This window comes from Lethenteron reissneri, chromosome 17, assembly GCF_015708825.2.
Source record: "Lethenteron reissneri isolate LAM-NWPU_2019-01 chromosome 17, ASM1570882v1, whole genome shotgun sequence".
Taxonomy (NCBI): domain Eukaryota; kingdom Metazoa; phylum Chordata; class Hyperoartia; order Petromyzontiformes; family Petromyzontidae; genus Lethenteron; species Lethenteron reissneri.
The window spans coordinates 1,090,099-1,117,572 of record NC_083795.1 but is presented as its reverse complement, the minus strand read 5'-3'; the positions used below and the strand labels follow the sequence as shown (position 1 = coordinate 1,117,572).

The 27,474-nt window shown below is 52.1% G+C and overlaps 1 protein-coding gene and 1 long non-coding RNA gene across 3 annotated transcripts; one reads left to right on the top strand and one right to left on the bottom strand.

The window, feature by feature from the left end:
* Positions 1-2,057: 2,057 nt before the first annotated feature.
* LOC133343273 (cytochrome P450 26B1-like) lies at positions 2,058-22,772 on the bottom strand. Of its 2 annotated transcripts, XM_061552735.1 has the most exons (7): positions 22,444-22,772; positions 15,834-16,101; positions 8,636-8,860; positions 8,003-8,281; positions 7,061-7,222; positions 6,239-6,820; positions 2,058-5,856 (listed from the first exon to the last, which is right to left on the bottom strand). In XM_061552735.1, the coding sequence occupies exons 2-7, from the start codon at positions 16,047-16,049 to the stop codon at positions 5,431-5,433; spliced, it is 1,890 nt and encodes a 629-aa protein (XP_061408719.1). In that variant the 5' UTR covers positions 16,050-16,101; positions 22,444-22,772; the 3' UTR covers positions 2,058-5,430. The 2 variants fall into 2 exon arrangements, with proteins under 2 accessions (XP_061408719.1, XP_061408720.1); XM_061552736.1 differs by lacking the exon at positions 22,444-22,772 and having other exon boundaries at positions 15,834-16,225.
* On the top strand, positions 13,154-15,972 carry LOC133343301 (uncharacterized). The gene is made up of 3 exons (XR_009755238.1): positions 13,154-13,202; positions 13,620-13,681; positions 15,661-15,972. It is a non-coding gene; the product is annotated as an uncharacterized LOC133343301 (long non-coding RNA).
* Positions 22,773-27,474: the final 4,702 nt, after the last annotated feature.

Sequence of the window (27,474 nt, the reverse complement as noted above, 5' to 3'; positions counted from 1 at the left end):
ACTTCCCCTCCGAATAATGGGGGAAAATGCACCCCCATTTGAGATGTGGTCGCATATAGGCATCTTGAATGAATGAATAAATACATAAAACAGTCTTTGTTGGCCGTGGTGTAGAAACACATAATACCCGAAATCTTGCAGCTGAAAGTTTTTCGTACCCAAGTTATAATTTTTTTTCTCCAGAGTTAGTGTCTTTGAGGTATTGCGATGTAAGACGCTTTTTCCTATTGAGAACCAACTATCTGCCCTGAAGAAGGGCAATTACTCAAAATATGAGTTTGTTGTTTATCCAGTATTTATAAGTAAATAAGCCAGTTTTGATGATGAATGTTTTGAATGTTTTATGCTGTGCGACCTTACCTACTGAGGAAAAATTACTACTTTTACTTTTACAGGAAATGTTGGTGCCCTAAACAGTGAAGATACCATGGCGCACTCCTGTAAATGGCATCGCAGTGTCTTACACATCCACTTACCGTCAGAAGCCACATCTTAGTCATGGCCTAATACTGCACAGACACGAGGTTGCTGGAATTGAACCGTTAATTATCTCAGCGAACTGCGGTGACTGAGGTCACGCCGACCGCCAGACCACCCGGCAGCGTAAGTCCACAGACGCCTGTCACTGCCCTCACCGCCAACACCACTGCCCCTAAGCAGCGTCTGGTTGCACTGACCCTTGTAATCCATATTGTGCTGTGGATTAATATCTTCTGTTACCCTAATCTATCACGTACCCTGTGTCCTGTTGCTTGTTGCAGTGCTGGCGTGAGGTTTCAGAGCCTCGTAGGCATTGCTGTTGACACTTAAAACAAGGACTTGGAAGGGAAGTAATAAAATAATACAAATAAAACATAATAAAATAATTCTCACGACGTTTTGGCCACAACGCAAGCAGCCGACGTTTCGGCCACAACGCAAGCAGCCGTCCTCAGGTTCTTCACCTGCGTTGTGGCCGAAACGTCGTGAGAATTATTTTATTATGTTTTATTTTTATTATTTTATTACTTCCCTTCTACGTGACTTTACCAAAAGAACCAAGAAGATGAATCCCTGCAGTCACGAAAGCTTTAAATCAAAAGGACTTGGAACTTTAAGATGTTCACAATCGGCATTTTGCATTTGGAGGTGTGTTTCCCTGCTGCGCACTTGTGGGGATTTTTTGACTTTGAACTACCTGTTACAGTATTTTAAACTGGCAGCATTGTGTTTAACGATCGCCCTTGTTTGGAATTGTTTATCTTTGCAGGCAGATTGTTTAACCCTGGAATGTGATAGCTTCAAATCTGAGCGACTGATTTATAAAGTCTCGTGCCGGCAAATAACAAAAAACACCTTTGCTAAAATGTAGTCATTTTTAATTTCTCTAAATGTATAAAGACTTTACTCTCGGTAGGTGAACACAAGTTTATTGGGCTGGTAGGGGTACGCGCACAGCTGATTGGTCTGGAAGGAGCCTCACAAATAGGTGAGTTTAACACATTGCAGGCGTTCGCGACCAATAACATCCATAATTTCGGTTTTTTTTTTGGTTAGATCGCTTAAATATAAATATGTCGTTAAACCCGCCAGCACCCGACACCCCGGTGTGTTAGAGAGCAAATCCATTGTAAATGTTGTGGATTTGCTCTCCAACACAAGCGGTGTGCTGTACTAGTAACGATTTGGTATATTCTGTTTACGTGACAGCCCTGACTAAACGGCTGTGTGGGGTGGTGTTGGGTGTAACCACACCACTTATATATATATTTATATATACGCGATCTAACCCAAATAGAAGGTGGCCAACCATTGCCCTGGACTTGTGATATTTGTTTTCAAGGGTGAGACCCAATCTTAAACTTTGGACGGGTTCTTTTTGTTACCATACAAAACCAAAAACTCGCAAATAGAATGTTTCATGACCCTATACCGTGGGGCAACATGGTTAGAGTTCATGTCAGTCACTTAAACAGAAACTCAACATTGGGTGCATTTAACAATGCTGATAACCACAGCAACACGTGTCATCATATTGGAGTTTAAATAATTGTATTTTCACACACACACACAGCATGGTAAATATGTTAATTTTTATTAGAAATATTATGTTGTTCATATATTGATGACACTTAAATAGGAGAGAGATGGTACATTTGTGTGTCGGTATTGGAACGAAAATCGATCATTTGTACAAGAGCCTTAAAGCGGCGCACGAAAGTCATAAATCCTCAGTGACGTCATCGTTCGCCGATGGGACGTTACAGGATGCAGAACACCTGGGTATAAACCGTCCACATTCGAAGCAGCAATTATGTTTCTCTGATGCACAAAACAATGTTCTTTGTAGGGAGACGCACACCACTCGGCGACTTTAAACAGCCTCCTGAGAGAGGGACCCACACAAGTGAACACAATTGTTTATATGCAGTCGGCTAATGTGGCAAGATGGCTGTCCCGGGCAGGTTGGTTTATGACCGAAATGTACAGCAGTTTCCTCTCGTATGCATGGGTTTTCTGTAATCCAAATACAACATATATTATTGTAGTTTAACACGTAGACTTTCGCGACCAATATCATCCATAATAGAGGTTGGGTTAGATCGCGTAAATATATAAATCCTGTAGTTGATTTGAAGCTTTCGTGACTGCAGGACTCCATAGAGTATATAAATAGTTGTAATTACTGGCGAAATGTCGTACTCAGTTTGTAAATGTTGTGGCTTGGCTCTCCAACGCACCGGTGTGCTGTACTAGAGACGAATTGGCATGTTCTGTTTACGTGACAACCCTTACGAGTTGGCTGTGTCGGGTGGTGGCGGGTTTTAACGACACATTTATATATTTACGCGATCTGACCCTAACAAACCTCTATTATGGATGATATTATTGTAATTGGCCCAAGACCCCAAGCAAGAGTACACTTTTGAACCCAATTCAAGACACATACTTTGTTGGGTAAATATAAAAAAATATCCGTCAAAACTTTGACAGTTTTCATGAGTCAATTGAGCAAGCATACGATCACATGACCAATTATACAAATTGTTGTAATCCAGAAACAAAAAACATCTTTCCAAGTTGAGTTTGTAAATAAAATATATGTGGCAGCAGCAGCAGCCTAATAGGCAAAGCGGGTTGGACATACAGCAGTTATGTTAATAATACAAAAAAAAATGGTAACAGCAATTGTACCCACACACAGTTATACCACTATACACGTTCATATATATATAGCCTTATCCAAAATATTATATTACATATACAATTTGAAGGCGGACATAAATGCTCAGTTAAGTATTGCATATATCCACATAGTGTACTGTTTGTATCGTCTGCAAGGTATATAAGTACGGCAATACTCTATAATATATACATATATGTGATTGTAGTCAAGTGCTAATATTGGTATTAAGTGCCATTTGTGATTGCAGCTTTAATGAGGACTGTGGCAACTGACAACAGCATTGGAGGGCTTTGATCTCGCAGGGGATTTGAAATGGCCACTACTGATAACAATGGAAATGATGATGATGGTGATGATGATTGTGTACAAAGCAATGTGCTCGTCAGGGGCCTATCTCGAAATAAATTATTCGCTTTTCCTATATTGATCATTGTATTGTGAGACCGTGTACATGAACAGTGTACATATATTTTGTTTATTTAACGCAAGTTTCGGCCTTCCCAGGTTCACTCAGAATAAACTGAGTGCAAGTTGTTGTGGTATCCCAGCAGTTAGAGACAAGGGATGTGACACGTCCAACGGCTCGCAGCCTGGCAGTGCCTTGCACGCTCTGCTGACCTTCATAGGTGCTCACGAACAACTCTTGCTTCGTTTGTTGGCAGTGTCACGGGCGACTAGGGGGCTCTAACGCCTCACCTGGAAGCTTGGCGAAGGTAGCAGGTGGCTTCAGCGCCACACGAAAAACCCATTGAGGATGTTGGCGGGGTTGTTGGAAAGGGGCAGTCGGAGCTAATTGGCTTATTTTTACCATTACATACACAGTGAATAATGCATTCGCTTCACTGTAACCCCCCCCCTCCCCCCGATGGTATTGTAGATTAGAATGCATTGTCCACACAACAAGGACAACAGACCACGTCGCTCGCTTCGTCGGCGCTGCCACCGAGGGGCAGCAACATGACGGGGCGATGCTCGGCACGTCGTCAGGATACACGTCCTCTCGACAATTTGGAATACCTTTACAGTTAGTTAGCACAACTTAATTGTTTTACTAACTAATCGAAACGTTGAGTATTACAAGTTAATTGCCGAAATAAGCACATCGTTATTGAGCCCAGGAATTTAACCCAAACCCTTTGCTTATTCCGTGCGAGTTTCTGGCTGCAGCGTCTCCACCAGAGCTCTCGATGTCAGCGAGAAATGCGTCACGCGATTTATACTCGCACACTAAACAGTCACGTGATCCTGACACGTGGTGCTGCCCCGCATCCAGCGGTCAGGGGGGTGATGGGGGCAACTCAGCCCCCCCCCCCATGCCCCTTGCATCACTCAGATGGGGTTTTGTTGAATGAGCGCCACCTTCTAAAATGTGAGTTCATCACTAAAATCTAAGTCGCATCACAATTCCTTAACGACCCCCGCTAAATGATTTGCCTTCATCAAGTCCGACGGCATGTGATGTAAGCAGGCTGCCAGAGAGATCCACCACACCTGTGGAGATAGCTTTACCTCATCATAAACCACACACCTGCACTACGCGACAGCGTGTGTATCCACACAGCCAATGTTCCTCCAAATACAGCCGCTGCCAGTCCCAAAGTAGCAGAATGAACCTCTGCTTGACTGTGACACTGCACGTGCTCGTAATACTGATCTCGCCAAATGCATCCTCATTCGTACTTCTGGTCCTCGATCATCCTGCTGGAGAAGCGGCGTCAAGATTGCCTGCCATCGTTTGTTGTTGTTGTTGACACGAGATGTGGTTGAGCCAGAAGAACAACATGGTTCTGAAGGCAGGGAACTTCATTCAACTCGGATCACATGACCCAGAGTGGCACAGAGACGATTTAAATCAGCCTGGTCTGGCCTGCCCCAGCCAAGACCTGGGTACGGCAAGCCACGACTAGATCACATTTGACATCGCGAATTGACCCCAGCTCCAATCCAGCCTTGGTCAGACGGGGATCGAATTGGTCCAATTCAATCGCAAGAAGGCAAGTCCGGTCGAATCCTAGGCCGATCAGACTCGGTCTAACCAAGTCCTGAAAATATCAAATCCAATTTGACCCAGAAACTAAGCAAGCCCCAATCTGACTTGGTCCATATCCGATCGAATTTGGTCCACACCGGACTTAATCCAGAACCCGATATGCCTTGCCTCAACTAAAAGCCAAAATCTGACTTCAAAACCCAAACCTAACAACCCCCCAGCTCTAGACGCGGACCCACGAGACCCCACGGGCACCTCGGGCGAGCCCGGCCCTCTACAGCTGGTTGTGGTTGGCGTCCAGGCCGTAGAAGCGAACGCGGAGTCCATCCACGGGGTGCACGATGGGCACGTTCTGCATGCGCGGCGGCTGGGCGCTCGCCAGCTCCCAGCGGCTCGAGCCGGCCACCTCCACGGCCAGCAGCTTGAGCATGAGGCGCGCGAGCTCGCGGCCCACGCAGCCCCGCACGCCGCCGCCGAACGGCACGTAGCTGAAGCGAGCGTCGGCGCGCGCCGCGTCCCCGCAGGCGCCCTTGGTGCGGCCTGCGGCGGGAATGGAGTCACCCGGCTCTCCGGCCGAGTCGGGGTCCTCGTTGGCCCAGCGCTCTGGCTGGAAGTGCTCGGGGTCCGGGAACACGGGCGCCGTGTCGTGCGTGTCCCGGATGCTGTACAGCACGCTCCAGCCTTTGGGGATTTGGAAGCCCTGGGTGGATATGCGGCGCAAACGAGAAGAAGAAGGCAAGAGTTTTTAAATTATGAATGAGAGCCAGAGGGCAACGGAAGACGTTGCATTTTATTTGGAGAATACCGCACCACCATACCACCATTCCAAAACTGGAAATTATATTTCATTTTTGGTGAAAAACGATGATTATTTCATTAATGAATCCTGTTATCTGCAGCAACATGTGATGTCTGTGATCCCTAAAGTTTTTTTTTCCATCTGATACCATCAGTGATGTAACTGTGATGTCACGACACAGCCAAATGACATCGCCATCGTGATGTCGGTAAATTACAGCCGCCGTCAGTCACAATACAGTGACGGCATGCGAGCACTGTGACCTCGACGCCTGCGGACTCACGTCCAGCTCGAAGGTGCGCAGGGCGGTGCGGTAGCCGCCCGACACGGGGGGCAGCATCCGCAGCACCTCCTTCACCACGCAGTCGAGGTACCGCAGGCGCGACAGCCGCTCCGGCCCCAGGGTCGGCTCGCACTTGCGGCAGCCGTCCTCCCGCGCGTCCCCTTCCTCCGCCTCTCCCGCCGCCACCTTCATCCTCTCCGCGAGGTTTCCCTCCTCCTCGTTCCGGTTCTGCCACTCCCTGGCGCCGTTCGCCGCGCGTCGTCCGTCCTCTCGCTTCCCCTCCATCTCGCCCTCCGGCTCGCCTTCGGCCCGCCGGTGTCCCTCGAGCCGAACTGCGCTCGCGTCCCCGGCCTCTTCGGGAGCGAGCGGCGACGAGATCCCGGCCCCTTCGGCGGCGTCTGTGGCGGCGTCTGCGTCGCGGTGCGCGCAGCCACAACAGGGCGGCTCGGGGAGGCCGTGCGCGCGCAGCTCGGCCCGCAGCTTGGCCAGCGCCTCGGGGTGCGTGAGCAGCAGCAGCACGAGCGATGTGCACGCGCTCGCCGTGGTGGAGTACGCGGCAAAGATGAGCTCCACCGCAGCCTCCTGTCACGTGCAGGCACACGCCACGCAAAGACAAAGATCCCCCACGTAGCCTTGATGGACCGTTGGGGCAAGTGTTGTTAACGAGCACCTGCGAAGGACGGATGGCCAGCACCACGTCCGGCCGACTCTGTCTCCCGAGTGGCGATGTTTACCCATTGTACTCATTGTACTCATTTGAGGATTAGTCGACCTACGGGAGTCCCAGGACCGGTTCAGGAATTCCCCACTCGTGTCGCCTACCTTGATCTCCTTGGCGCTCAGCTCGACGCCCTGCTCGCGGGCGCTCTCCAGCATGTAGTCGATGGCGTCCGCGTGCGTGCGCCCGCCGGAGTGCCTCGACGCCAGCTTCTCGCTCAGCGTGCTCTCCAGGAACTTGTGCATGGAATCTCTGGCTCGCAGTCCCTGGGAATGGTCATCGAGTTACTCCATCGCCCTCTCCCAAGACCCGCGATTGCACGCAACAATGGCTTCCCACTCGGTTTGCAGCTACAGAATGTGGAACAATCGATTAATATACTGCATCGCGTTTTGCTTCGAATAGCTGAAAACAAACAAAACATTGCATGCGATTTTCTTGAGAAAAGTTTTCAAACGTGCAGTGATGCGTGCTCAGAATGGCACTGGCAGACAGCAGGCGCGTTTTTAAGTTGGCCTGGGCCACAGACATCGCTGTGAGGCAGTGCCGGATTATCCTAGGAGCAAAAGTAGCTACATATGTAGTCGAAGCTACATATGTAGTAGCTACTGGCCCTTCACTTTCAAAGGCCCCGCGCTAAATGCTTTCAAACTATCAATTCCGTTTCAGTGATTCTACACTTTGCTCTATTACTATAGTACTATACCGCCTTAAACTTTTATGAACGACTGGGTGTTTAAGGTTAGCGATTTGTCTGGCTGTCAAGCAAATTAAAAAAAAACAACTACTTTACTATGCAAGTTAAACACTTATTTGTTTTAATATTTCCGGGTTTTTATTTTATGTAGGGCCCCTTTATAACATACTGTATGCTACAGGCCCCGCACTAGCTCCGTCCGGCACTGCTGTGGGGGACGGTGGCTGCTGGCGACGACGGCAACCGCCACGGTGCGTGGCACGGTGCGCGGCACGGTGCGTGACATGGTGCGTGACACGGTGCGCGGCACGGTGGATGACGACCGCGGCAGAGACGGAGCGACGGGCACCTTGCGGAGTCCGCTGAAGGGCAGGTCGACGGGCAGGGAGAAGATGTTGTCCACGAACTGCGTGAAGTCGGCCGAGAAGGTGGCCATGTCGGGCGGGGACGGCTCGATGCCGAGCAGCACGCGCACGGCCACGCGGAACATGAGCGCCTGGCACGCCGGGTAGACCCGCACCTCGGCGCCGGCGCGCGCGCGCCACTCGCGCACCGCGGCGCGCACCACGCGCGCCACCCCCGGCGCGTAGCTCTCCAGGGCGGCGCGGCTGAACACCTTGGTGAGCACCTGCCTCGCGTGGCGGGAAGAGGGAGAGCCGGGATTGGCAAGGAGCAGTGCGCGGCGGTGGGACGACGGGTGGCGAAGCGACAACGCGCGCGTGTGTGTGCGCGTGTGTGCGTGCGTGTGTGCGTGTGCGTGCGTGTGTGCTTGTGTGTGCGTGTGTGCGCGTGCGTGTGTGTGCGCGTGTGTGTGTGCGCGTGTGTGCGTGTGTCAGCACGGGGTGCTGCGTGGGGGAGCGGTGGCGCGACGGTGGGTGGGTGATGGGTGTGTGGGTGGTGGTGGGTGTGTGGGTGGTGGTGGGTGTGTGGGTGGTGGTGGTGTGTGGGTGGGTGCGCGCCTCCCCCCACCGCGCCCACGCACCTTGCGACGCGTGCGGTGCGCCTCTCCCACCGAGTTGATGAGCGTGTTGCTGCCCAGCAGCATGCGCGTGCTCGCGGGCCAGCAGGCGCTCACGAGCGCGTGCTCGCCCATGAGGATGCGGCGCACGTGCTGCGCGCCCGTCACGCGCACCACGGGCCGGCCCAGCAGGTGCGTCTTGAAGACGTTGCCGTGACGCGCGCGCCGAGACGCGTGGAAGCCGGGACCCTGCGCAGTCACGCACGCACACACACACAGCACGCACACACACAACACGCACACACAACACACACAACACGCACCTCTGATTAGTACGATTGGCTACGTACGGTGCGAAATGAAGTTCAACACACGCGAACTAAAGCTTAATAATAATAATGAGAAGTGTTATCATGATGGTAACTAGCAGAGACCACGTTGCCGTGCGATGGAGAATACGATGGGGCTGTCATTTCCATACTCTTCTCGCAATGCTGTACCCTGAAAATGTAATAATACAATTCAAAGATACTATATATTGTGGTGGGGGGGGGGGGTACATTCCCTATGATTGAAAATAATATTCAGGTGAAAGACTTACTTTAATTGGAGCACAAATTGGACAGTGCCGGATTATCCTAGTAGCAAAAGTAAATCCTGAAACGCTCGCCAAAGCGTGGAGATGACACGTGCTTGGAGATGACACGTGTCTGGAGATGATGACACGTCATTGGAGAGGTGACACAGAAAGTCCTCTAAATTCAAGCCGCTTAACAAAAGACAGGAAATAAACCCCCGCTCAATCGATTCGCGATAAAAAATAAATCTCGACAATGACATTCAATCTCCCACGAAACAAGGCGGAGTGAAGCCTGCTGCCGTAGTCCGGTACCGAACCCGGCGTCCGCGGGTCAGGGGGGTGGGGGTCAACTTCGTTGTCGACTCGGAACCGCCGCTTCCTCGTGCCCACCACCGCGCTCCCACGCGGCCCTTTCGCCGCGCGCGCTCTCAGGCGCAGCGCCCCCTGACGAGCACCTCGCGCGCGTGACCGCGCGTGACCCCCCCCCCCCCCCACCGTACAACCCGCGCCACCCACAACTATTCCCCTTGCCCCCCCCCCCCCCGCTTCCATTCACAACCCTTCCCAGCCGGTCACACGCTCACTATTTACTACACACGCCACACATTCGCTTTTGAATCGTGGAACGTTTGGTCGGCGACCGTATCTCAAGTCTCAAGGCGCTTTGTAGAACACAGGGCGTCTGGCATTATTCTGTGTTGACGAGATGTTTATAGAAGAGGGAAGAATGGAGGTGTGGAGGCTGGACGGAGCTTGGAGAGCGCCGGGGCAGTGCACGCCGCCGAGAGCAGTGGCAAGGCGGCTGCAGCCCACGGGACCAGCCCGGGAGATGAGCGACCTCCTTCCTTACCGCGTTAATGCGATTCAAAGGGCATTGCTCATCTTCCTTGTGGTTCCTGGAGACAGGTCGCGACACATCCGCGATTTTGTGGCGGAAACGAGGCCATCTCCATGGGACCACGATACTTAATGTACCAGTCACGGAGGGGGATGGTGATACTCTTAGTTTTTTTCGGTAAAGTCAAGTAGGGGAAAAAATAATAATAATAATAAATAATAGAAATAATAATAGAAATAAAATAATAAATCACGACGTTTCGGAGGCAACACAGGTCTCCGTCATCAGGGGGGACCGTCACAGCTGAACAACAGATGACGGAGACTTGTGTTGCCTCCGAAACGTCGTGATTTATTATTTTATTTCTATTATTATTTCTATTGTTTTTATTTATTTTTTACCTACGTGACTTTACCGAAAAAACCTAAGAGTATGAATCCTTGCAGTCACGAAAGCTTCAAATCTAGGGGATGGTGATGATTGTATGTTGAGAGATGATGAGCCAAGTCGGGATTTAGACTCGTACTTACACTACTGATTGACTCAGCTTCTCGACTAAGTAAGCGCAGGTGAAGCCCGTGCCTATAATAAGATGTCTGCATTGCGAGCGATCATTCCTAACACATTGTCCGAGAAGGATGCGTCTATTCGTGCGCGTACACGTGGCGCTCATTCGTTGTTGAAATCAGTCACGACGAGTCTTTAAACCGCTGCTGGGCTCGGTCAGAATGTGATCACCATATCGGCACGTTAACACAAGACCTTTGTAGACGAGGCAATCTTGGCGGGTGGTGGAGGGTTGACGACAATAGTTTAAGCATTAAAACTATCGTGTGGCCTAACCCCAAAACAAACACTTTGCTGCGAACACCTACTTTGTAAGTATAGCTGCACCGACTTTATTATGAGTAATCCGATTTAAAATAAATATCACATTCGTTGCAATCGGCCCTCAACTTGATTAAGTACAAGATGTTCGTTAATAAAGTCGGCAGGGCCCACTCTAATCGAGCTCGGATTTTCTAACTTCTCACCAAACATGCAGTCGTGATAAGATATAGAAACAGTAATATCAAAGATTTGAATTTTTACCCAGGAAAAAAAGGTGCTCACTTTAATTGCTATTTTTCAGTCACGTTATGCGTGTGTCAACATCAATGTAACCACATTCCGTACAGATGGATAAGAAACCTGCTGCCTGCTGGCTGTGTTTCCTCCTACAGACAACATTTTAAGTTGCACTACAAATTGCTGTCTCGCGCACATACTCGCCCACCCCCCTCCCAACTCTCCGTGACCCACCAACCCCAACTGTTTTGCTGTCTTTTCTTGGATTTTCTGTTTGCACATAGTCAATTTAAGATGTTTTCTTGTTCATATTTTAGTTTTTTTGTTTGTTGCGGTTGCACCCGATTCAAGAGCCGAATGGCTCACAGGGCTATACCTAATAAATAAAACTTGAAACTCCAAGTCGCCTGCTAGGTCTTACCTTCACTCTCACATCGATTACCCTCTTAGACATTCCAAGCGAAGCTCGCTGCTGCTGCTGTTGCGTGTAGAAGTTCCGTACTGACTCGCGTGATGGGCACACTCAAGTCCACGGGAGGTCGCTCCTTCTCCTGTGATGTCCCTGGGTGGGTAGCCGCCTCCTTTGCTTGTCGGTCAATTCGCGTTGTTTAGGGTTAGATCATCGTTTCGTATTCTATGTTTAATCGTTTCGGTCTAACGCCATTTATTTAACGATAACCCTCCACTGCCCGACAGAGCCAATCAAATCAAGTTGTCGCTTGGTAGAATGTGCCCATTGATTTGCCGGAGGAATGTTGAGAACCAAGAGGAAATGTTGACAATCATGTCCACGGCGTGTGTCGCTCGCAGTTCAACGCGTCCACCTCTGTCCATAATCTACCGGTTAACATTTCACCGATTCTTTAAATTCACAATTCATGTATGGCAGAGGAATCAAATGCCCATGAAATTATTGAGGTAATAACAAGCGCACTAGCCCTGTACACATCCAGACGGTATATTTATTTTGCTTATTTGATAAGCATGCCCTTCTTACCATGATGCATATCACCTCGCAGTTGTGACCTGAGCCGACGCGGTGATTGGACAGCCTCAGTGGCCATCGAACACGCCGCTGAGCTCTGCCATCACAGTTCGATTCCCTCCCCAGGCATTCTGGTATTTTTAATGTCATTGTAAATAGAGAGAGTCACCGATTGACGTCGCCGCTTGTTGGGCAAATGCATTGTGCTGAACCACAAGGAGAAGTAACAGTCCGTGGCCACGTGTGGTAGGAAGCCCCTGTTGGGCGTTTTGCAGAATGTTCGTGTCGCGGTATTTTGAAAAAAAGAAATAGTTACACCACCACCAGAGACTAAACGCGCACCATTCGAGGAATGAATAATTAGCGAGCCATGTATAAAATATTAAATAGATAAGACCCATCGGCCCCACAGCTTTCTGGGAGTGAATGCTTTCAGCAACATTGATTCAGTTGAATCAACTCTTCATCGGTGATGACGCGTGGTGTCTCATCAGGCTCTCACCTGAACTGCCACTTGTGATAGGCGTGAAACTCTCTTTAAGGTATGGGTCCGGGTTGATCGCAAACATTATGACTAATGTAATAATTATCAGACTATAAATAACACAACAGAGAAGCAGATATAGAAAGTGGTCATTGTCTGCTGATCTGTTTTGTGATTTACAATCTCCACAGCAATCCTCATGAATGTTGTTGCGCAATCTGTAAATATGGTCAGATTTTCGAAAACGATAAAATGTAAGGGACTGTGCCGTGAAGTGCAAGAATAAACATCAAACGCAACGTCCCGGGCCATTACCACTGCCCTCTGGCAAGGGGAACGTTGCGGGTAGTCAGATTCGTTAGATTATTAAAGCTGTTGTTGTTTTAAATATATCGTGAAGGTTTTTACTGAAAGCAAGTTGTACGTCCGTTGAGAACACACGCTCGCTCCTCTCTCTCAAGAACACCGAGATAATATTCAGTACAGATATACACGTGACATTAAAATCAGTACTGTCGTAATGATAATATAATAATCTCAACTGGTAATGCTCACAGCACTCACTGCCTCTTAACGAGAGAGAACGACTCAGAGGCGCGAGGAGGAACCACCCACAAGCAGGAAGGCAGCCACGCGGTGAGGAGGCGGCCCCAACAGTTGCCCAAGCTCTGCAGTCCTCTATATGTTCAGATGTTTTCAGCCAATTAACGCGTCTTTATACGTGCGGGAAGAAACCGGAGCACCTGGAGCAACTCACGCGTGCGAGGGGGCAACCCTGTATCCCATACAGATGGAACAGATGGAGTTCAGACATTTGCTGTACTGCCGTCCCTTGGCAAGACAAGGGTATGGCACCTTGACGCCCACGGGAAAGTCGTTTCACAGGAATGGTTTACGTGATCCACTAACCCTCGCCTCCACAGTGCTGGATTCCAAGCCACGTGCATGCCCGCCACCGCCCAGCTAAGTAGATTGTTCTGTGCCTCCTCCGTCTCCTGCGATTGTGTGAATAAAGTGGTGGAAGTGGTTGTGGTGACGGTGCGCTGTGTACAGACTCGCTCTGGTAACAGCAGCGGTGAAGTCGACAATCATTGCCACGGAACCGCTCGGTGGAGGTGAGTTCGTGGGAGCGGATGAACGACGACGCTGCTGCTGCTGCTGTGACGACGACGACGACGACGTGTCAGATTGGGCCGACGTGGGCATGGAGGGAGACGTCAGGTGGAGTCTTATCGGAGGGGGCCTGAACTGTGACGTTTCTCGTACGGGGTGGGTCGAGTACAATTCATCACGTATCACACGTGTGCCACGAGCACAATAATTCGCCACAATTTAAGAATCAAAATGTATATACTTCCATCGGCCCAGTAAGTGGGATGATTGGCTGTTATTAGCAAGCAGTGAGCACTCCATCTTTACAAATCCTAAAGCATCTGCATGGCCTAGCGAGCACGCAACACTTGGGGTTTCAGTTTGCAAGCGACGCTTTTAGAAGTTGTCCTCAACTGCCGAGCAAGCGTCACGAAAGTAGAATCGCGTAACGCCGTTATCAACCAGGGCAAGTCGTTATCAACCAGGGCAGGTCGTTATCAACCAGGACAGGTCGTTATTAACCAGGACAAGTCGTTATTAACCAGGTCAAGTCGTTATTAACCAGGGCAAGTCGTTATTAACCAGGACAGGTCGTTATTAACCAGGACAAGTCGTTATTAACCAGGACAAGTCGTTATTAACCAGGGCAGGTCGTTGTGCGCCAGAAGCTGGCGTCATTTCATTCGCTTTCTAATATTAATCTTGGCACAATCATGATCATCTTTTTGTTCGTGAAAGGGAATGACTGGGTCTACGTTAATTTGTTCAGCCAATTGCGAATGTTAAGACGAATCGAGCCTCATCATACTACTCGCTGGGGGGAGGGGGGTGTGCAGTTTTTACCGCACGAAGCTTCGGGTCTTCTCGGCCACAGTCATTCCCTCCCTTCTCTACGCTTGCGAAACGTGGACCCCCCTAATGGAACATCTTCGCCGGTTAGAAACATTTAGGCTGGCCTGCCTACGATCCATCCTGGGTTTAACCAGGCTGGATTGTGTGCGGAGCTCACAAATCCTCGAAAGATCTGGACAAAGTCCCATCGGTGAGCACCTCCGGCAGGCAAGGCTGCGTTGGCTGGGTCATGTACCCCGCATGCCCAGCCATTGCATGCCGAAACAGCTTTTGTTCGGCCGGATCGAGGGGGCTAAACGGACGCGGCACGGGCTAGAGAAGAGATGGAGTGATGTGGTACAGGAGGACGTGGAGCTGAGTGGACTTGCCGATGACTGGTACCAGCGGTGTCAAGATCGGCCTCTGTGGAGGAGGCTCGTGAAGGATGCTACTGGGCAGTTGAAGGCAGTCGCCCTCCAACAACAACGGAGGGCGGAGGAGCGAAGCTCACAACAACGAGCGGAGCGCCGGGTGGATAAAGCACAGCAAGTTGGCACAGTAGGGGGCACAGGTGGTGCATCAGCCAGTCATCTCAGTCAGTCGACCCGTGGCACCTGGGTCTGCCCCGTGACCTACCAGCGGGCGTTCGACACTTCACCCCACCACACTGCACCCCTCCACACGCGCTCTGACAGACTGCTGCGCACATTCGCACTGCTGGGTGTGGGGGGGATGGGACTCTGGGTTGCAAGTTCGGGGTGCGGACCGTCGCGCCACCGTGGCGGCGTGGTGCCAGGCTAGGTGCACGTTGGCGTGGCCGCAGCGCGTGGTGCCAGGCTAGGTGCACGTTGCCGTGACCGCAGCGCGTGGTGCCAGGCTAGGTGCACGTTGGTGTTGCCGCAGCACGTGGTGCCAGGCTAGGTGCACGTTGCCGTGACCGCAGCACGTGGTGCCAGGCTAGGTGCACGTTGCCGTGACCGCAGCGCGTGGTGCCAGGCTAGGTGCACGTTGCCGTGACCGCAGCGCGTGGTGCCAGGCTAGGTGCACGTTGCCGTGACCGCAGTACGTGGTGCCAGGCTAGGTGCACGCTGAGTCCACGTGAAGTGTCGCTGCTGGCACGAGGAACAGACTGAGAGACGCGCCAGCCGTGTGCTCCCCATCGTACTCACAGCAATGGACACAGATCCCCCGTGCAGCCTGCCGCCGACTGCTGCGGCAAGTGCCGATCGCGAGCAGCAGCACCGATGAAGACCGCCACGAGGGGGTGGGTGGCGAGCACCACGAGCGCACGGGGCGGGCACAGACACGCGCGGAGAGTCGGGGGGGGGGGGGGGCTCTGTGTACCTGGACCATCCAGTGCAGAGATTCGCCGATGAGCGGCAGCCCCATGGAGCCACCCGGCAGCGGCAACTTGCAGCTGGGGTCGCGCGTGGCCGCCCACCGCATCGCCCAGAGTCGCTGCGACACGAGCAGCAGGAGCAGCGCCGAGCCCAGCCCGGCCGCCAGCGACGCGAGCAGCGAGGCGACGTCCAGCAGAGCTCCCTCCAGCATCATCGCCATCGTCGCCCTCCTCCTCCTCCTCCTCCCGCGAGCGACGGTCGCGCCGAGCGTCCTGGAGGAGCGGGGACACGCGTCTCCCCTCTCAGTCTGTCTCTGTGTTGCCCTCCCCGCCTCGAGTCACACTCCGAGCCCGCCAGCACCGCCAACAGCACATCACCTCCTCCTGTAAGCTGCTGCTCGTCCGCGCGTGTTGTATGCAAACGCGGCAATGGTGCGGCCCTGCAAGTTACTTGCTCAAGACACTGCTGGTGGAAGGGCGGAGCGAACTCTGGAGCGTATTTGGTCGACTCTTCCCATATATGTTGTAGAGGGTAAGTCTGTTTGTGTGTGCATGTGTGGGCTTGTGGAGTTATAGTCGGTGCATTGCACTGCAACACCTGAGGCATGAGTCAGATTTTATGACCACGCACACCATGGGTGGCGAATGGAACGAACTCAGCAACAACTGGCTGGGACCTCCCCAAAGGTTGATTCAACCTAAATTGAGTTACTGGTGGGGTTGTGGTCAACAGCAACAGCGGGGATACAAAGACGCGCGGCCTTGTGGATTACTGACTTCACCTGATGGCCTCACTCGCTCGCAGCGCATGCCGCAGCAGTCTGCAAAGATACGCGGCAGGCTATTTGGAGAGGGTGTTATTCATGAAGGGATTACCTGGTAGTGCGCTGGTATGGCTTCATCATCAATGAACCCTCTCGCTAACCAATTCAGAGCCCACAGAGATAATTTGCCTCTTTTGCAAGTAACATTTTGAAATCCCAGTTTTTTCAGTTGTTACATTTTATTGAGACATTATTTTACTTTCCATTCAGGACGCGTGACACGAGACGCACTTTGAACCCATCTCGTATCGAATGCCGCGCGGTATTTAAAGTCCATTGTCGCAGCGCTTTTGTAAACAATAACCTAGCGCAGGTACATGCGGGAGAATGCTCGGAGTGTACTGGCAGCACCGCGGTCAGCAACCTCGAAGTTCAGAATGGAAGTGGCAACAATAGAGAACGAGAAGAAGGCGAGGGAGCGCGTGCCGGGGTTGGCCACCTTCACAGGGGTCGATTATCGGGCCAAAAAGCTGGTGGATGCAGCCACATGTGGTATGCGATGGGAGCGCAACGTGTGATGTCCCTGCTAAGCGATGGTTCTGCTTGTACGATGGGAAAGACGCTTCAGTGGGGGGATGAACGCGGGCAAGCTGCCACTCATAACATCACTCCATGAGTGTGTGCTCATTCACGGATCCTAATTAGCCATGCCATTTGAGCAGCTATGGCAAATCAAGCAAGGCGATGGAATAATAATAAATCACGTTCCTGCAATAATCATTACATCGTATGCTTAAATATGGACAGGGCTGTGTGGGACGGCGACGTAGCGGGGAAGTCGTCATCCAGAAGTAGATAGACAATGGATAAGAGATGATGAATATCTATCCTTGAACATGAGACTCGTGGTCTCAATGTCTTGTAGATGTGTGTGTGCGTGAGTCATCACGAGAAGGTGTGAAAGCCGCGCCGAGACCAGCGGCTCCACAGCCTTTGATCCGACAAACAAACAAACAAAAACAGCCCTCGACACGTCCGCGATCAACACTGCGTTAAAATAAATAATGGGCGACGTTTCGGCCAATGCTCCTTCTTCGTAGCATTTCAATGTAGAGGCTAACCAGGCAGAGTGGATACTACGGGTTGAGGACTCTCATTTGCCAAGCAAGGGGTCTGATGAGAATGAAATGACCGCATAACCCGGCCGGCGATCTCCGCGTGCATGGGGATCGCTGCCCGGGTCGAGGTTTAGACGTCGCCGGACGAGAGAAAGTTCACGCAGAGGCAGACATCGATGACTTGGTTGTGGGTGTGCGCGCGTGTGCGTGTCTGTGTGATAACATCGCACCTATGTGTGTGAGTGTGTGTGGCCATCGCGCAACGAGCTGTCTCATGCGCTAAGATTCCGGCCACCCGGTCTCGTTGCTGCTCGTGATTGCATTCCGGTATCTCGATCATACGCGGGGCTGGAATTGGTCTACCTCCGGTGAACTCGGCGTACGTGAGGTCCCAGTGCAGTGTTGTGGTCGCAACATAGGAATTGAGAGACACAGGCGGCCAGGCGTGTGTGTGTGTGTGGTTTACATCCCCACACCTACTCGCGTGACGTCATATTTGGCATTTTTGGGAACGTTCGATAACAGCACTAAACCCACCACAGGCTGTGACGGTTGTCTTTTAGCGATCTATTTGATTTTGATCGACTGTATATGCAGCGGTATACGCGGCCTCAATGTGCACGTAGCCTGGCACAACGGCCGTAGCGTGCGTCACCGCCACGTGGTGACCGAACGGCGGTTGTGATATCGGCGCCAGTCGATGTCCAGGTTGTCCTGGATGGTCGCATATAATAGCACGTTACGGAGTTGACGATATTTTGTTTAAAAAAAAACACGATAACGATTACAGTCGAAGTGGAGGTGTTTTTTGTGGCGCGTGCAGGAAAGTCTGGTGTCTTCAGACAACAGCGACAGCTTTCAACGATCATCGTCGCGAGATGCACGCGTGGAAGGACGAGGCGTCCCTGACACGCTGGCTGAGTGAGTGGAGACAGCGCGTCGCATATCAAAGTGCGTGGAGTTCCCACCACGGATTACATCTGACTTGGCGTCTCTTCCTCAGTTTGTCATCGCGAACCCTGGCACCGCAGCCCTCCCAGCTCACAGCGGTGCAGAGGCTGCCATGAGTATTTGTGTTCAATGCGCATCCTTGATATGATTCCGAATTCTGTCTGTGCAGTAAAACAGACATATATATACCACAATGCACCACGTGGATGACCAACTTCTTGGTGCACAAACACAATTAACATAACATCTGAAGAAGGGCCATTGCACGAAACGTCGCCGATTATATATTTAAGGGAGTGCTCGTGACGAGCGCGGTTGTATGATCACGGATGAATAAAGAAACTAAAACGCCATAATTTAGACTCGCAAACTATCCAGTTAAGTATTGTTAAGTACTGTCAAGTACTGTCAAGTACTGTTAAGTACTGTGAAGTACTGCGCTACCAGCCCCCTGTCAACCAAATACTGCATGAAGGCTTCCCCACACTGCCATGGTGACAGTACGAGTGGTGTGGTGAGACCTCGCCAGGGTGACAGTACGAGTGGTGTGGTGAGACCTCGCCATGGTGACAGTACGAGTGGTGTGTTGAGACCTCGCCATGGTGACAGTGCGAGTGGTGTGGTGAGACCTCGCCATGGTGACAGTACGAGTGGTGTGGTGAGACCTCGCCAGGGTGACAGTGCGAGTGGTGTGGTGAGACCTCGCCATGGTGACAGTACGAGTGGTGTGGTGAGACCTCGCCATGGTGACAGTACGAGTGGTGTTGTGAGACCTCACAATGGTGACAGTACGAGTGGTGTGGTGAGACCTCGCCATGGTGACAGCGCGAGTGGTGTGGTGAGACCTCGCCATGGTGACAGTGCGAGTGGTGTGGTGAGACCTCGCCATGGTGACAGTGTGAGTGGTGTTGTGAGACCTCGCCATGGTGACAGTACGAGTGGTGTTGTGAGACCTCACAATGGTGACAGTACGAGTGGTGTGGTGAGACCTCGCCATGGTGACAGCGCGAGTGGTGTGGTGAGACCTCGCCATGGTGACAGTGCGAGTGGTGTGGTGAGACCTCGCCATGGTGACAGTGTGAGTGGTGTGGTGAGACCTCGCCATGGTGACAGTGCGAGTGGTGTGGTGAGACCTCGCCATGGTGACAGTGTGAGTGGTGTGGTGAGACCTCGCCATGGGGACAGTACGAGTGGTGTGGTGAGACCTCGCCATGGTGACAGTGTGAGTCGTGTGGTGAGACCTCGCCATGGTGACAGTGCGAGTGGTGTGGTGAGACCTCGCCATGGGGACAGTACGAGTGGTGTGGTGAGACCTCGCCATGGTGACAGTGTGAGTCGTGTGGTGAGACCTCGCCATGGTGACAGTGCGAGTGGTGTGGTGAGACTTCGTCATGGTGACAGTACGAGTGGTGTGGTGAGACCTCGCCATGGTGACAATGCGAGTGGTGTGGTGAGACCTCACCATGGTGACAGTGCGAGTGGTGTGGTGAGACCTCGCCATGCTGGAACCGGTCCAGGTGTCACTCACCGCGAAGTTTGCCAGCCATGGCCGCGACTCGAACTCGGCTCGGGACTATGAGCGCAGTGTGCTAACCACTCGTGCTGTTGGTGAGCGCCTACTGAGACCTCCACGACACTGACGTTGCATGGGAGCCGCTTTCACGCGGGCCCATCCGTCTTTGTCTCACTGCTGATGCGCAAGGACCATTTGTTTGCACCGCCCCCTCCCGCTGGTGTTGTTGCACTAGGAATCGAACACGACTCAGCTACGGCTGAGTTGGTGGACCGGCTGCGACAAACGCGCGCTCCCACACACCATTACACATGCTGGCACACACCATTACACATGCTGGCACACACAACAGAAGCAGGCGCGTGCTTCAATATCTCGTCTTGTCATTATACGACTCAGACGTCGACGAAGGGCACGCGCGTCGTGTTAACCCACTGCGGCGCATCGAAACAATTCTCGCAACTCCTTCAGAATTCGCACGCAGTCGCAAGGGTTAATGATTATCGAGGGTGCCTCCGCCTCCTCTCTACTGACACTGAGAGCCTCTGCAATCAATCGCCTTCCTTTCGTATTCACACGATTAAGTACGCTCAACAACAACAAGAAGACAATAGCAGTTGAACTTCGCTAAATTCATCACGATTGTTTTGATATGTATAAATATGAGTAGGGACCGCGTTGGTAAGGGCTACTCAAAGGGCACGTGCAGAAGTTCAAGCGACAGAACCCCAACCCCGACCAGCCGCAAGTGGCTGAGTTCACGCCACGGTCAAGTGGAACTCGATCAATCACCATCGCTGCTGCTGCTGCTCCTGCTGCTGCTGGGGGGTGGAGGTGGTTGCAATGAGCAACACCTGGTCAGGCGGCACCGCGCACACGGGCGCGAAGTCAACATCGTCACCCCCTCCCCCCCCCCAATACAGACTCGTCCCTTAATGGGAATGTGGAATTGGCACAAGGTCGTGCGTAGAGACGCCCTGGCTTGATATTAGCAGCGAATCGGGCATTAGCTTTTAAAAGGAGAGTACACCTCTGATGATGCAATGCTCGCTTCTTACAAGCCGTGGTTCGGGAACGCAGATACAAGGATAATAAACTTGACCTGAGACTTTTGCCGACGCGAGTAATCGGCTGGAGGTGCTGGGGTTACCTCCCCTGTGAGCGCCGGCGAGCAAATCGTGTTGATCTAAGCTGTCTGCGCGTAACGCGCTGGCAGCGAGTGAATCACGAAGGAAAAGGAACTAATTTGCGGGGTCGGATACAGCGCCCCTGCCGTGACCCCTCAACTCAAAAGCCCCGGGCGGGTCTCTGAGCTGTCACACACCAGCTGGGCCGTCACGCACCAGCTGGGCTGTCACACACCAGCTGGGCCGTCACGCACCAGCTGAGCTGTCACACACCAGCTGGGCTGTCACACACCAGCTGGGCTGTCACACACCAGCTGGACTGTCACACACCAGCTGGGCTGTCACGCACCAGCTGGGCTGTCACGCACCAGCTGGGCTGTCACACACCAGCTGGGCTGTCACACACCAGCTGGGCTGTCACACACCAACTGGGCTGTCACGCACCAGCTGGGCTGTCACACACCAGCTGGGCTGTCACACACCAGCTGGGCTGTCACGCACCAGCTGAGCTGTCACACACCAGCTGGGCTGTCACACACCAGCTGGGCTGTCACACACCAGCTGGACTGTCACGCACCAGCTGAGCTGTCACACACCAGCTGGGCTGTCACGCACAAACTGGGCTGTCACGCACCAGCTGGGCTGTCACACACCAGCTGGGCTGTCACGCACCAGCTGGGCTGTCACGCACCAGCTGGGCTGTCACGCACCAGCTGGGCTGTCACACACCAGCTGGGCTGTCACACACCAGCTGGGCTGTCACACACCAGCTGGGCTGTCACACACCAGCTGGGCTGTCACACACCAGCTGGACTGTCACACACCAGCTGGGCTGTCACACACCAGCTGGGCTGTCACGGACCAGCTGAGCTGTCACACACCAGCTGGGCTGTCACACACCAGCTGAGCTGTCACGCACCAGCTGAGCTGTCACACACCAGCTGGGCTGTCACACCAGCTGAGCTGTCACACACCAGCTGGGCTGTCACACACCAGCTGGGCTGTCACACACCAGCTGGGCTGTCACGCACCAGCTGGGCTGTCACACACCAGCCCCGGTCGCCACCCCGTCCAACGAGGATCGCGCGCCGCTCGGTGCGGCGCAGGTGACGGACCGCGCGCGCGCGGCTCGGCTCACTCACCCGAGAGCTTCAGCAGGTGGTGGTGCCGAGCGGTGGCGAGGAGGCGGCGCAGGTGATGCGGCACCGGTGCAATGAGAAGGAGCGGTGCTCGGTGGGCAGGCGAGGGCGAGGCGGGCGATGCGCAGCCCTCGGTGTGGCGGGGTCCAGGGGGCACGGGGTGACGGGCAGCTGCACCGGGCGCGGTGATGCGAGCGGCTGTCGTCGTCGTGCCGCTCGGTGGAGGAGCAAGTGCAAGTTGTGGAAGTGTTGCCGCTGTGCGTGGCGGGGAAGGGCCCGGCGAGGCTGTCCGCTGGCCGTGCTGTGAGCCGCGATTTATACGAAGAGCTCGGCGGGAGGCAACTCCAAGTGACGCGGGGGCGAGGCGCGGGCAACCCAGCCCGGGACGCGATCTCCGCTGCGCTCCCAGCGCCGCTCCCCCCCCCCCCCCAGCTCCCGCCCCCTCTTCGTTCCAAGCTCCCCTCTCTCCCCGCTTCGCTCTCTCTCTCTCTCTGCTCCGCTCCCTCTCCTCATTCTCGCCTCTCCCGGATCCCTCTCTCTCTCTCTATGCCCCGCTCCCTTCAGCGTCAGTAGCGTGAGCAAGAGTCACGTAGGGGCTGAATCTTTATACCTCTTCGTGATGGCGCGACTCTAGCCAAGATCGGCGCCCATGCCACAGCATTGTGTTGTGCCGCGTTGAAGACAAATTCATTGCGCATGGCTCATCGCCATTTGCAGCCCTGAACTAATTGCGGAAATTCCACATTCCCATGGCAAGAGCAATTTGTGTACAGAGAACCGCAGTTCGTTTTCCGCAAAGTGAGGATCGATTGACCTTCGAGGGCTCGTGGGCTCAATCACCCCTTGGCCGGGATTTGAACTCGCAAGTTTATGGTCGTGGGTTCGCTCGCTGTAACCGCAGCCCATAACGGCACGAAGCCTCATTCGAGGCGGACATGGAGCAACAACTACATTGGACGAAACCCTCGATGAGATAGTGCAACAACAAAGACGCAATTACACACAGTTACTCCTGCCAAAGATATTGCCCTAATGGACTTCGCTGGGCTACCTTCACAAATAAGATGCTTCATTGAATTACGATGCAGCGGTACACGAGTGTACAAGGATGATGATGACGATGATATTCTTTGTTGCGCCGTGGTGCTGCGGTGGCGTCGTGGTCATCACGCGCGGGATTCCAACTCAGAGATCCACCGGTTGGTTTCTATCTCCGGGCGCGGCAGTGGCAGACAACGCCGCCTCTGTCCACCCAGGCAGTGTCCATGGGTGACAGCCACAGCGAGTCGGCCGGAACGTCTAGCGGGGTGGGGTAAAGTGTGGGTACTCTCACCTCCTGCAAGACGTTTGGCCAGCGTGGAAGAGTAGGCCAAAAAAGCTCCTTGGAGGGGCTCTTTAGAGCTCCCTCTAGTGTGTGTATGTAGTGTGTGTATGTAGTGTGTGTGTAATGTGTGTGTGTAATGTGTGTGTGTAGTGTGTATATGTAGTGTGTGTGTATGTAGTGTGTGTGTGTGTAGTGTGTGTATGTAGTGTGTGTAGTCTGTGTGTGTAGTGTGTGTGGTCTGTGTGTGTAGTGTGTGTGTGTAGTGTGTGTATGTAGTGTGTGTGTGTAGTGTGTGTATGTAGTGTGTGTATATAGTGTGTGTATGTAGTGTGTGTGTGTAGTGTGTGTGTATGTAGTGCGTGTATGTAGTGCGTGTATATAGTGTGTGTATGTAGTGTGTGTGTGTAGTGTGTGTGTGTAGTGTGTGTGCGTAGTGTGTGTATGTAGTGTGTGTGTAGTGTATGTAGTGTGTGTATGTAGTGTGTGTGTAGTGTGTGTGTTTAATGTGTGTATGTAGTGTGTGTGTGTAGTGTGTGTATGTAGTGTGTGTGTGTAGTGTGTGTGTAGTGTGTGTATGTAGTGTATGTAGTGTGTGTAGTGTGTGTATGTAGTGTGTGTATGTAGTGTGTGTATGTAGTGTGTGTATGTAGCGTGTGTGTAGTGTGTGTGTAGTGTGTGTAGTGTGTGTATGTAGTATGTGTATGTAGTGTGTGTTTGTTGTGTGTATGTAGTGTATGTATGTAGTGTGTGTGTGTAGTGTATGGGTGTAGTGTATTATGTAGTGTATTATGTAGTATATTATGTAGTGTGTGTATGTAGTATGTGTGTGTATGTAGTGTGTGTATGTAGTCTGTGTATGTAGTGTGTGTAGTGTGTATGTAGTATGTGTATGTAGTGTGTGTATGTAGTGTTCGTGTGTAGTGTATTACGTAGTGTATTAGGTAGTGTATGTATGTAATGTATGTGTGTATGCTGAACTTCTTTGGTACTCTATGTAGCCAACCACGCTGATCGCGGCCCTTCCGCCAGCAGAGGCTTGTTTATTGACCTTGTTCTGTAGAGCCTCAAGACGTCCCTGTATACCACGTGTGACCGATTCCTTTCAAAGGAAGGGGTGTCTATAGAAAGGTACCGAAATTCTCGGAGGAACCCACGGATAGGAGGTGACACTCAAATCTCCACACAGACAGATTCAATAATCCTTTGCTCTACTGCCATCTTCTGACAAATTTCACATCTCAACTTGTGACCTAAACAGCAACCTCTGGTTGCTGCGCCCGTCTCTCTGCCCAGCTGTGCGAGGGATCCTGGGCGTCAATCTCAGAGTCGAGCCAGAGCGAACTTCTTGCTCACATTCATATGGCAGCGCCTCTTTCTCCCTAATGGATATTCGCTCGTGGTGCCAAACTGTGGCAAGACAAAACGACGCACAAGGCGAATACGGCTCGTGAATGTGCGCGGCGTGTATCTGTATATGCTCCGTGTCGTGTGTGTGGGGGGGATGGAGTGACAGTCTAGCGAAAGTGCGTTCGCCGATTGTGCGGTTCGAGCCCAGCGTCCGCCCCGATTATTATTATTATTGCGGGTTTGATAACAATCATAATAATAATGAAAACGCCGTCTACATTTTGACGTTAAAGACCCCCCTGGGCGTCATTCTCAAGAGGAGGAGGCCGCTGTGTGCCGTGCGTCACGTGCCACATTAACCGCGCATTACTCAATTGGGATTCTACACAGCAGCCGTCGCTCAACACTGGCAGATGAATGCCCCAGGTCACGCTTGCTAATCACACAAGACTTGTCTTTAGACTACTCACCTGGTTAAGCAAAAATGCACTTACAAACATAAACGCAAAGGAATAGCGGTACATTTTGAAGAATGGAATGTTTTGTTTAGCGCATTGTCAATCCACTGCAGGTTGATACGCTTACCCATGCCGCTTTGGCCGTGAAGGTTGTTTGACCATACTTCACCACTCTGGTCAGTTCGGGTTGTGAAGGAGTGCCCAGAACCCATTGAGATACAACTTGCCAGTGGTGTTATCCGCGGCTGGGGATCGAACTCTGGCTTCTGGGTCTCCTAGCACAGTGCTGGAGCCCCATCGCGACTGCTCCATCCCAGCCTTCAAAGCATAATTTCGTTTTGGTTACCAATTTTCGCTACGATGAATAACATCGTTGCACCTATTCTGCGCTTGATGTTTTTTTTTTTAACAAACAAGGAGCGAATATTTAGCCTCAAGTTATCTCTGTCTGTGGATGCGAATGGATCGCATTCACTTAACGGTTTGACTCTCAACGCATCCATCGTACGTTGCCGCGCATGTCGATGTGCCACTTACTTGTATCGGATATCCTCAGTCGGTTGTCACCGGGGCTAACGTGCCTCTAAAGCTGCACGTGGCACTACAATCCGCTGGATATCGCTCGCCAACGATGTAAAAAAAAACGTGTTCCCGGGATTCTTGTGAAGGTCGTCGGATTCGTTCATGGAGCAACGCGCTGCAGACTGCCCCCACCGCTCTCCCGAAATATATATTATACATAAACACACACATATATACACACACGTGGCAATTGTATCGTGGTAGTCACGAAGACAAAAACTTGTTCTGGAATTCACGCTTCACCTCAAGGCAACAGCCCTGGGAGCTGGCACCGTAGAAGTACTTCTAAAGTCAATTCCATAAATCTTGCGGTGCACTCCAAGCCACTCTTTGTACTTTATTAGAGGCTTGTGCATTCATTTTTGTTCTTCTTTTATCCCCCAATTCTAGAAAAAGTTGAACAAAAAGTTAAAACAATTACATTTGTTTTGCAGTTTAACACGTAAGTAGCCTTTCGCGACCAATATTATCCATAATAGAGGTTGTTTGGGTGTTTGATCACGGAAAATGTAAATGTGTCGTTAAACCCGCCACCACCCGACACAGCCAATTAGAAATGTTTGTCACCTCAGGTTTGTCGGCATGTTTTGTTGACGTGACAGACCTTACTCATTGCCTGTGTGGGGTGGTGGCGGGTGGCGATCGAACCCAAACAAAACCTCGATCATGGATTTGTTTTGCAGTGATGAGTGACTGGGCTGAGACTATCACCTGTCACTATCCTTGGCGGCAGCCCTCTGGGCTCTTATCATCATCTTTGTGGTGCTTCATTGATTGTCCATGACCTCGCCATAGAGAATTGTGAGAGAATGCTCAATGTTAGTGCTGTTTACTATTCGAAGAATGTTATTTCTGGAAATGAAATGCATTTCAGATTTAAAGGTCACATTTATTGGTTCGTTTGCAGATGCACCGCCTTCAAATGTATATTTGGGGCATGTGAAATTGATGTATGGTCCACTGCGTTCACAACCACGGTCGCACACAGGAGAGAGTCGTTGATGCTCCACCTGTGCAGAAGGTTGTCCGCATCTTCCATGGTTTGTGCGGATCTGGTTACGCGTTGCCCATTTCTTCCATGGAAGATGAAAGCTGGGTAGTGTGGTGGTGGGCTCGCTGATGAGCTGCGTGTCGTGGAAGCCGGGTAGTGTGGTGGTGGGCTCGCTGACAAGCTGTATGTTGTGGAAGCTGGGCAGTGTGGTCGTGGTGGGCTCGCTGATGAGCTGTATGTTGTGGAAGCCGGGCAGTGTGGTGGTGGTGGGCTCGCTGATGAGCTGTGCATCGTGGAAGCCGGGTTTCGTGGTGGTGGTGGGCTCGCTGATA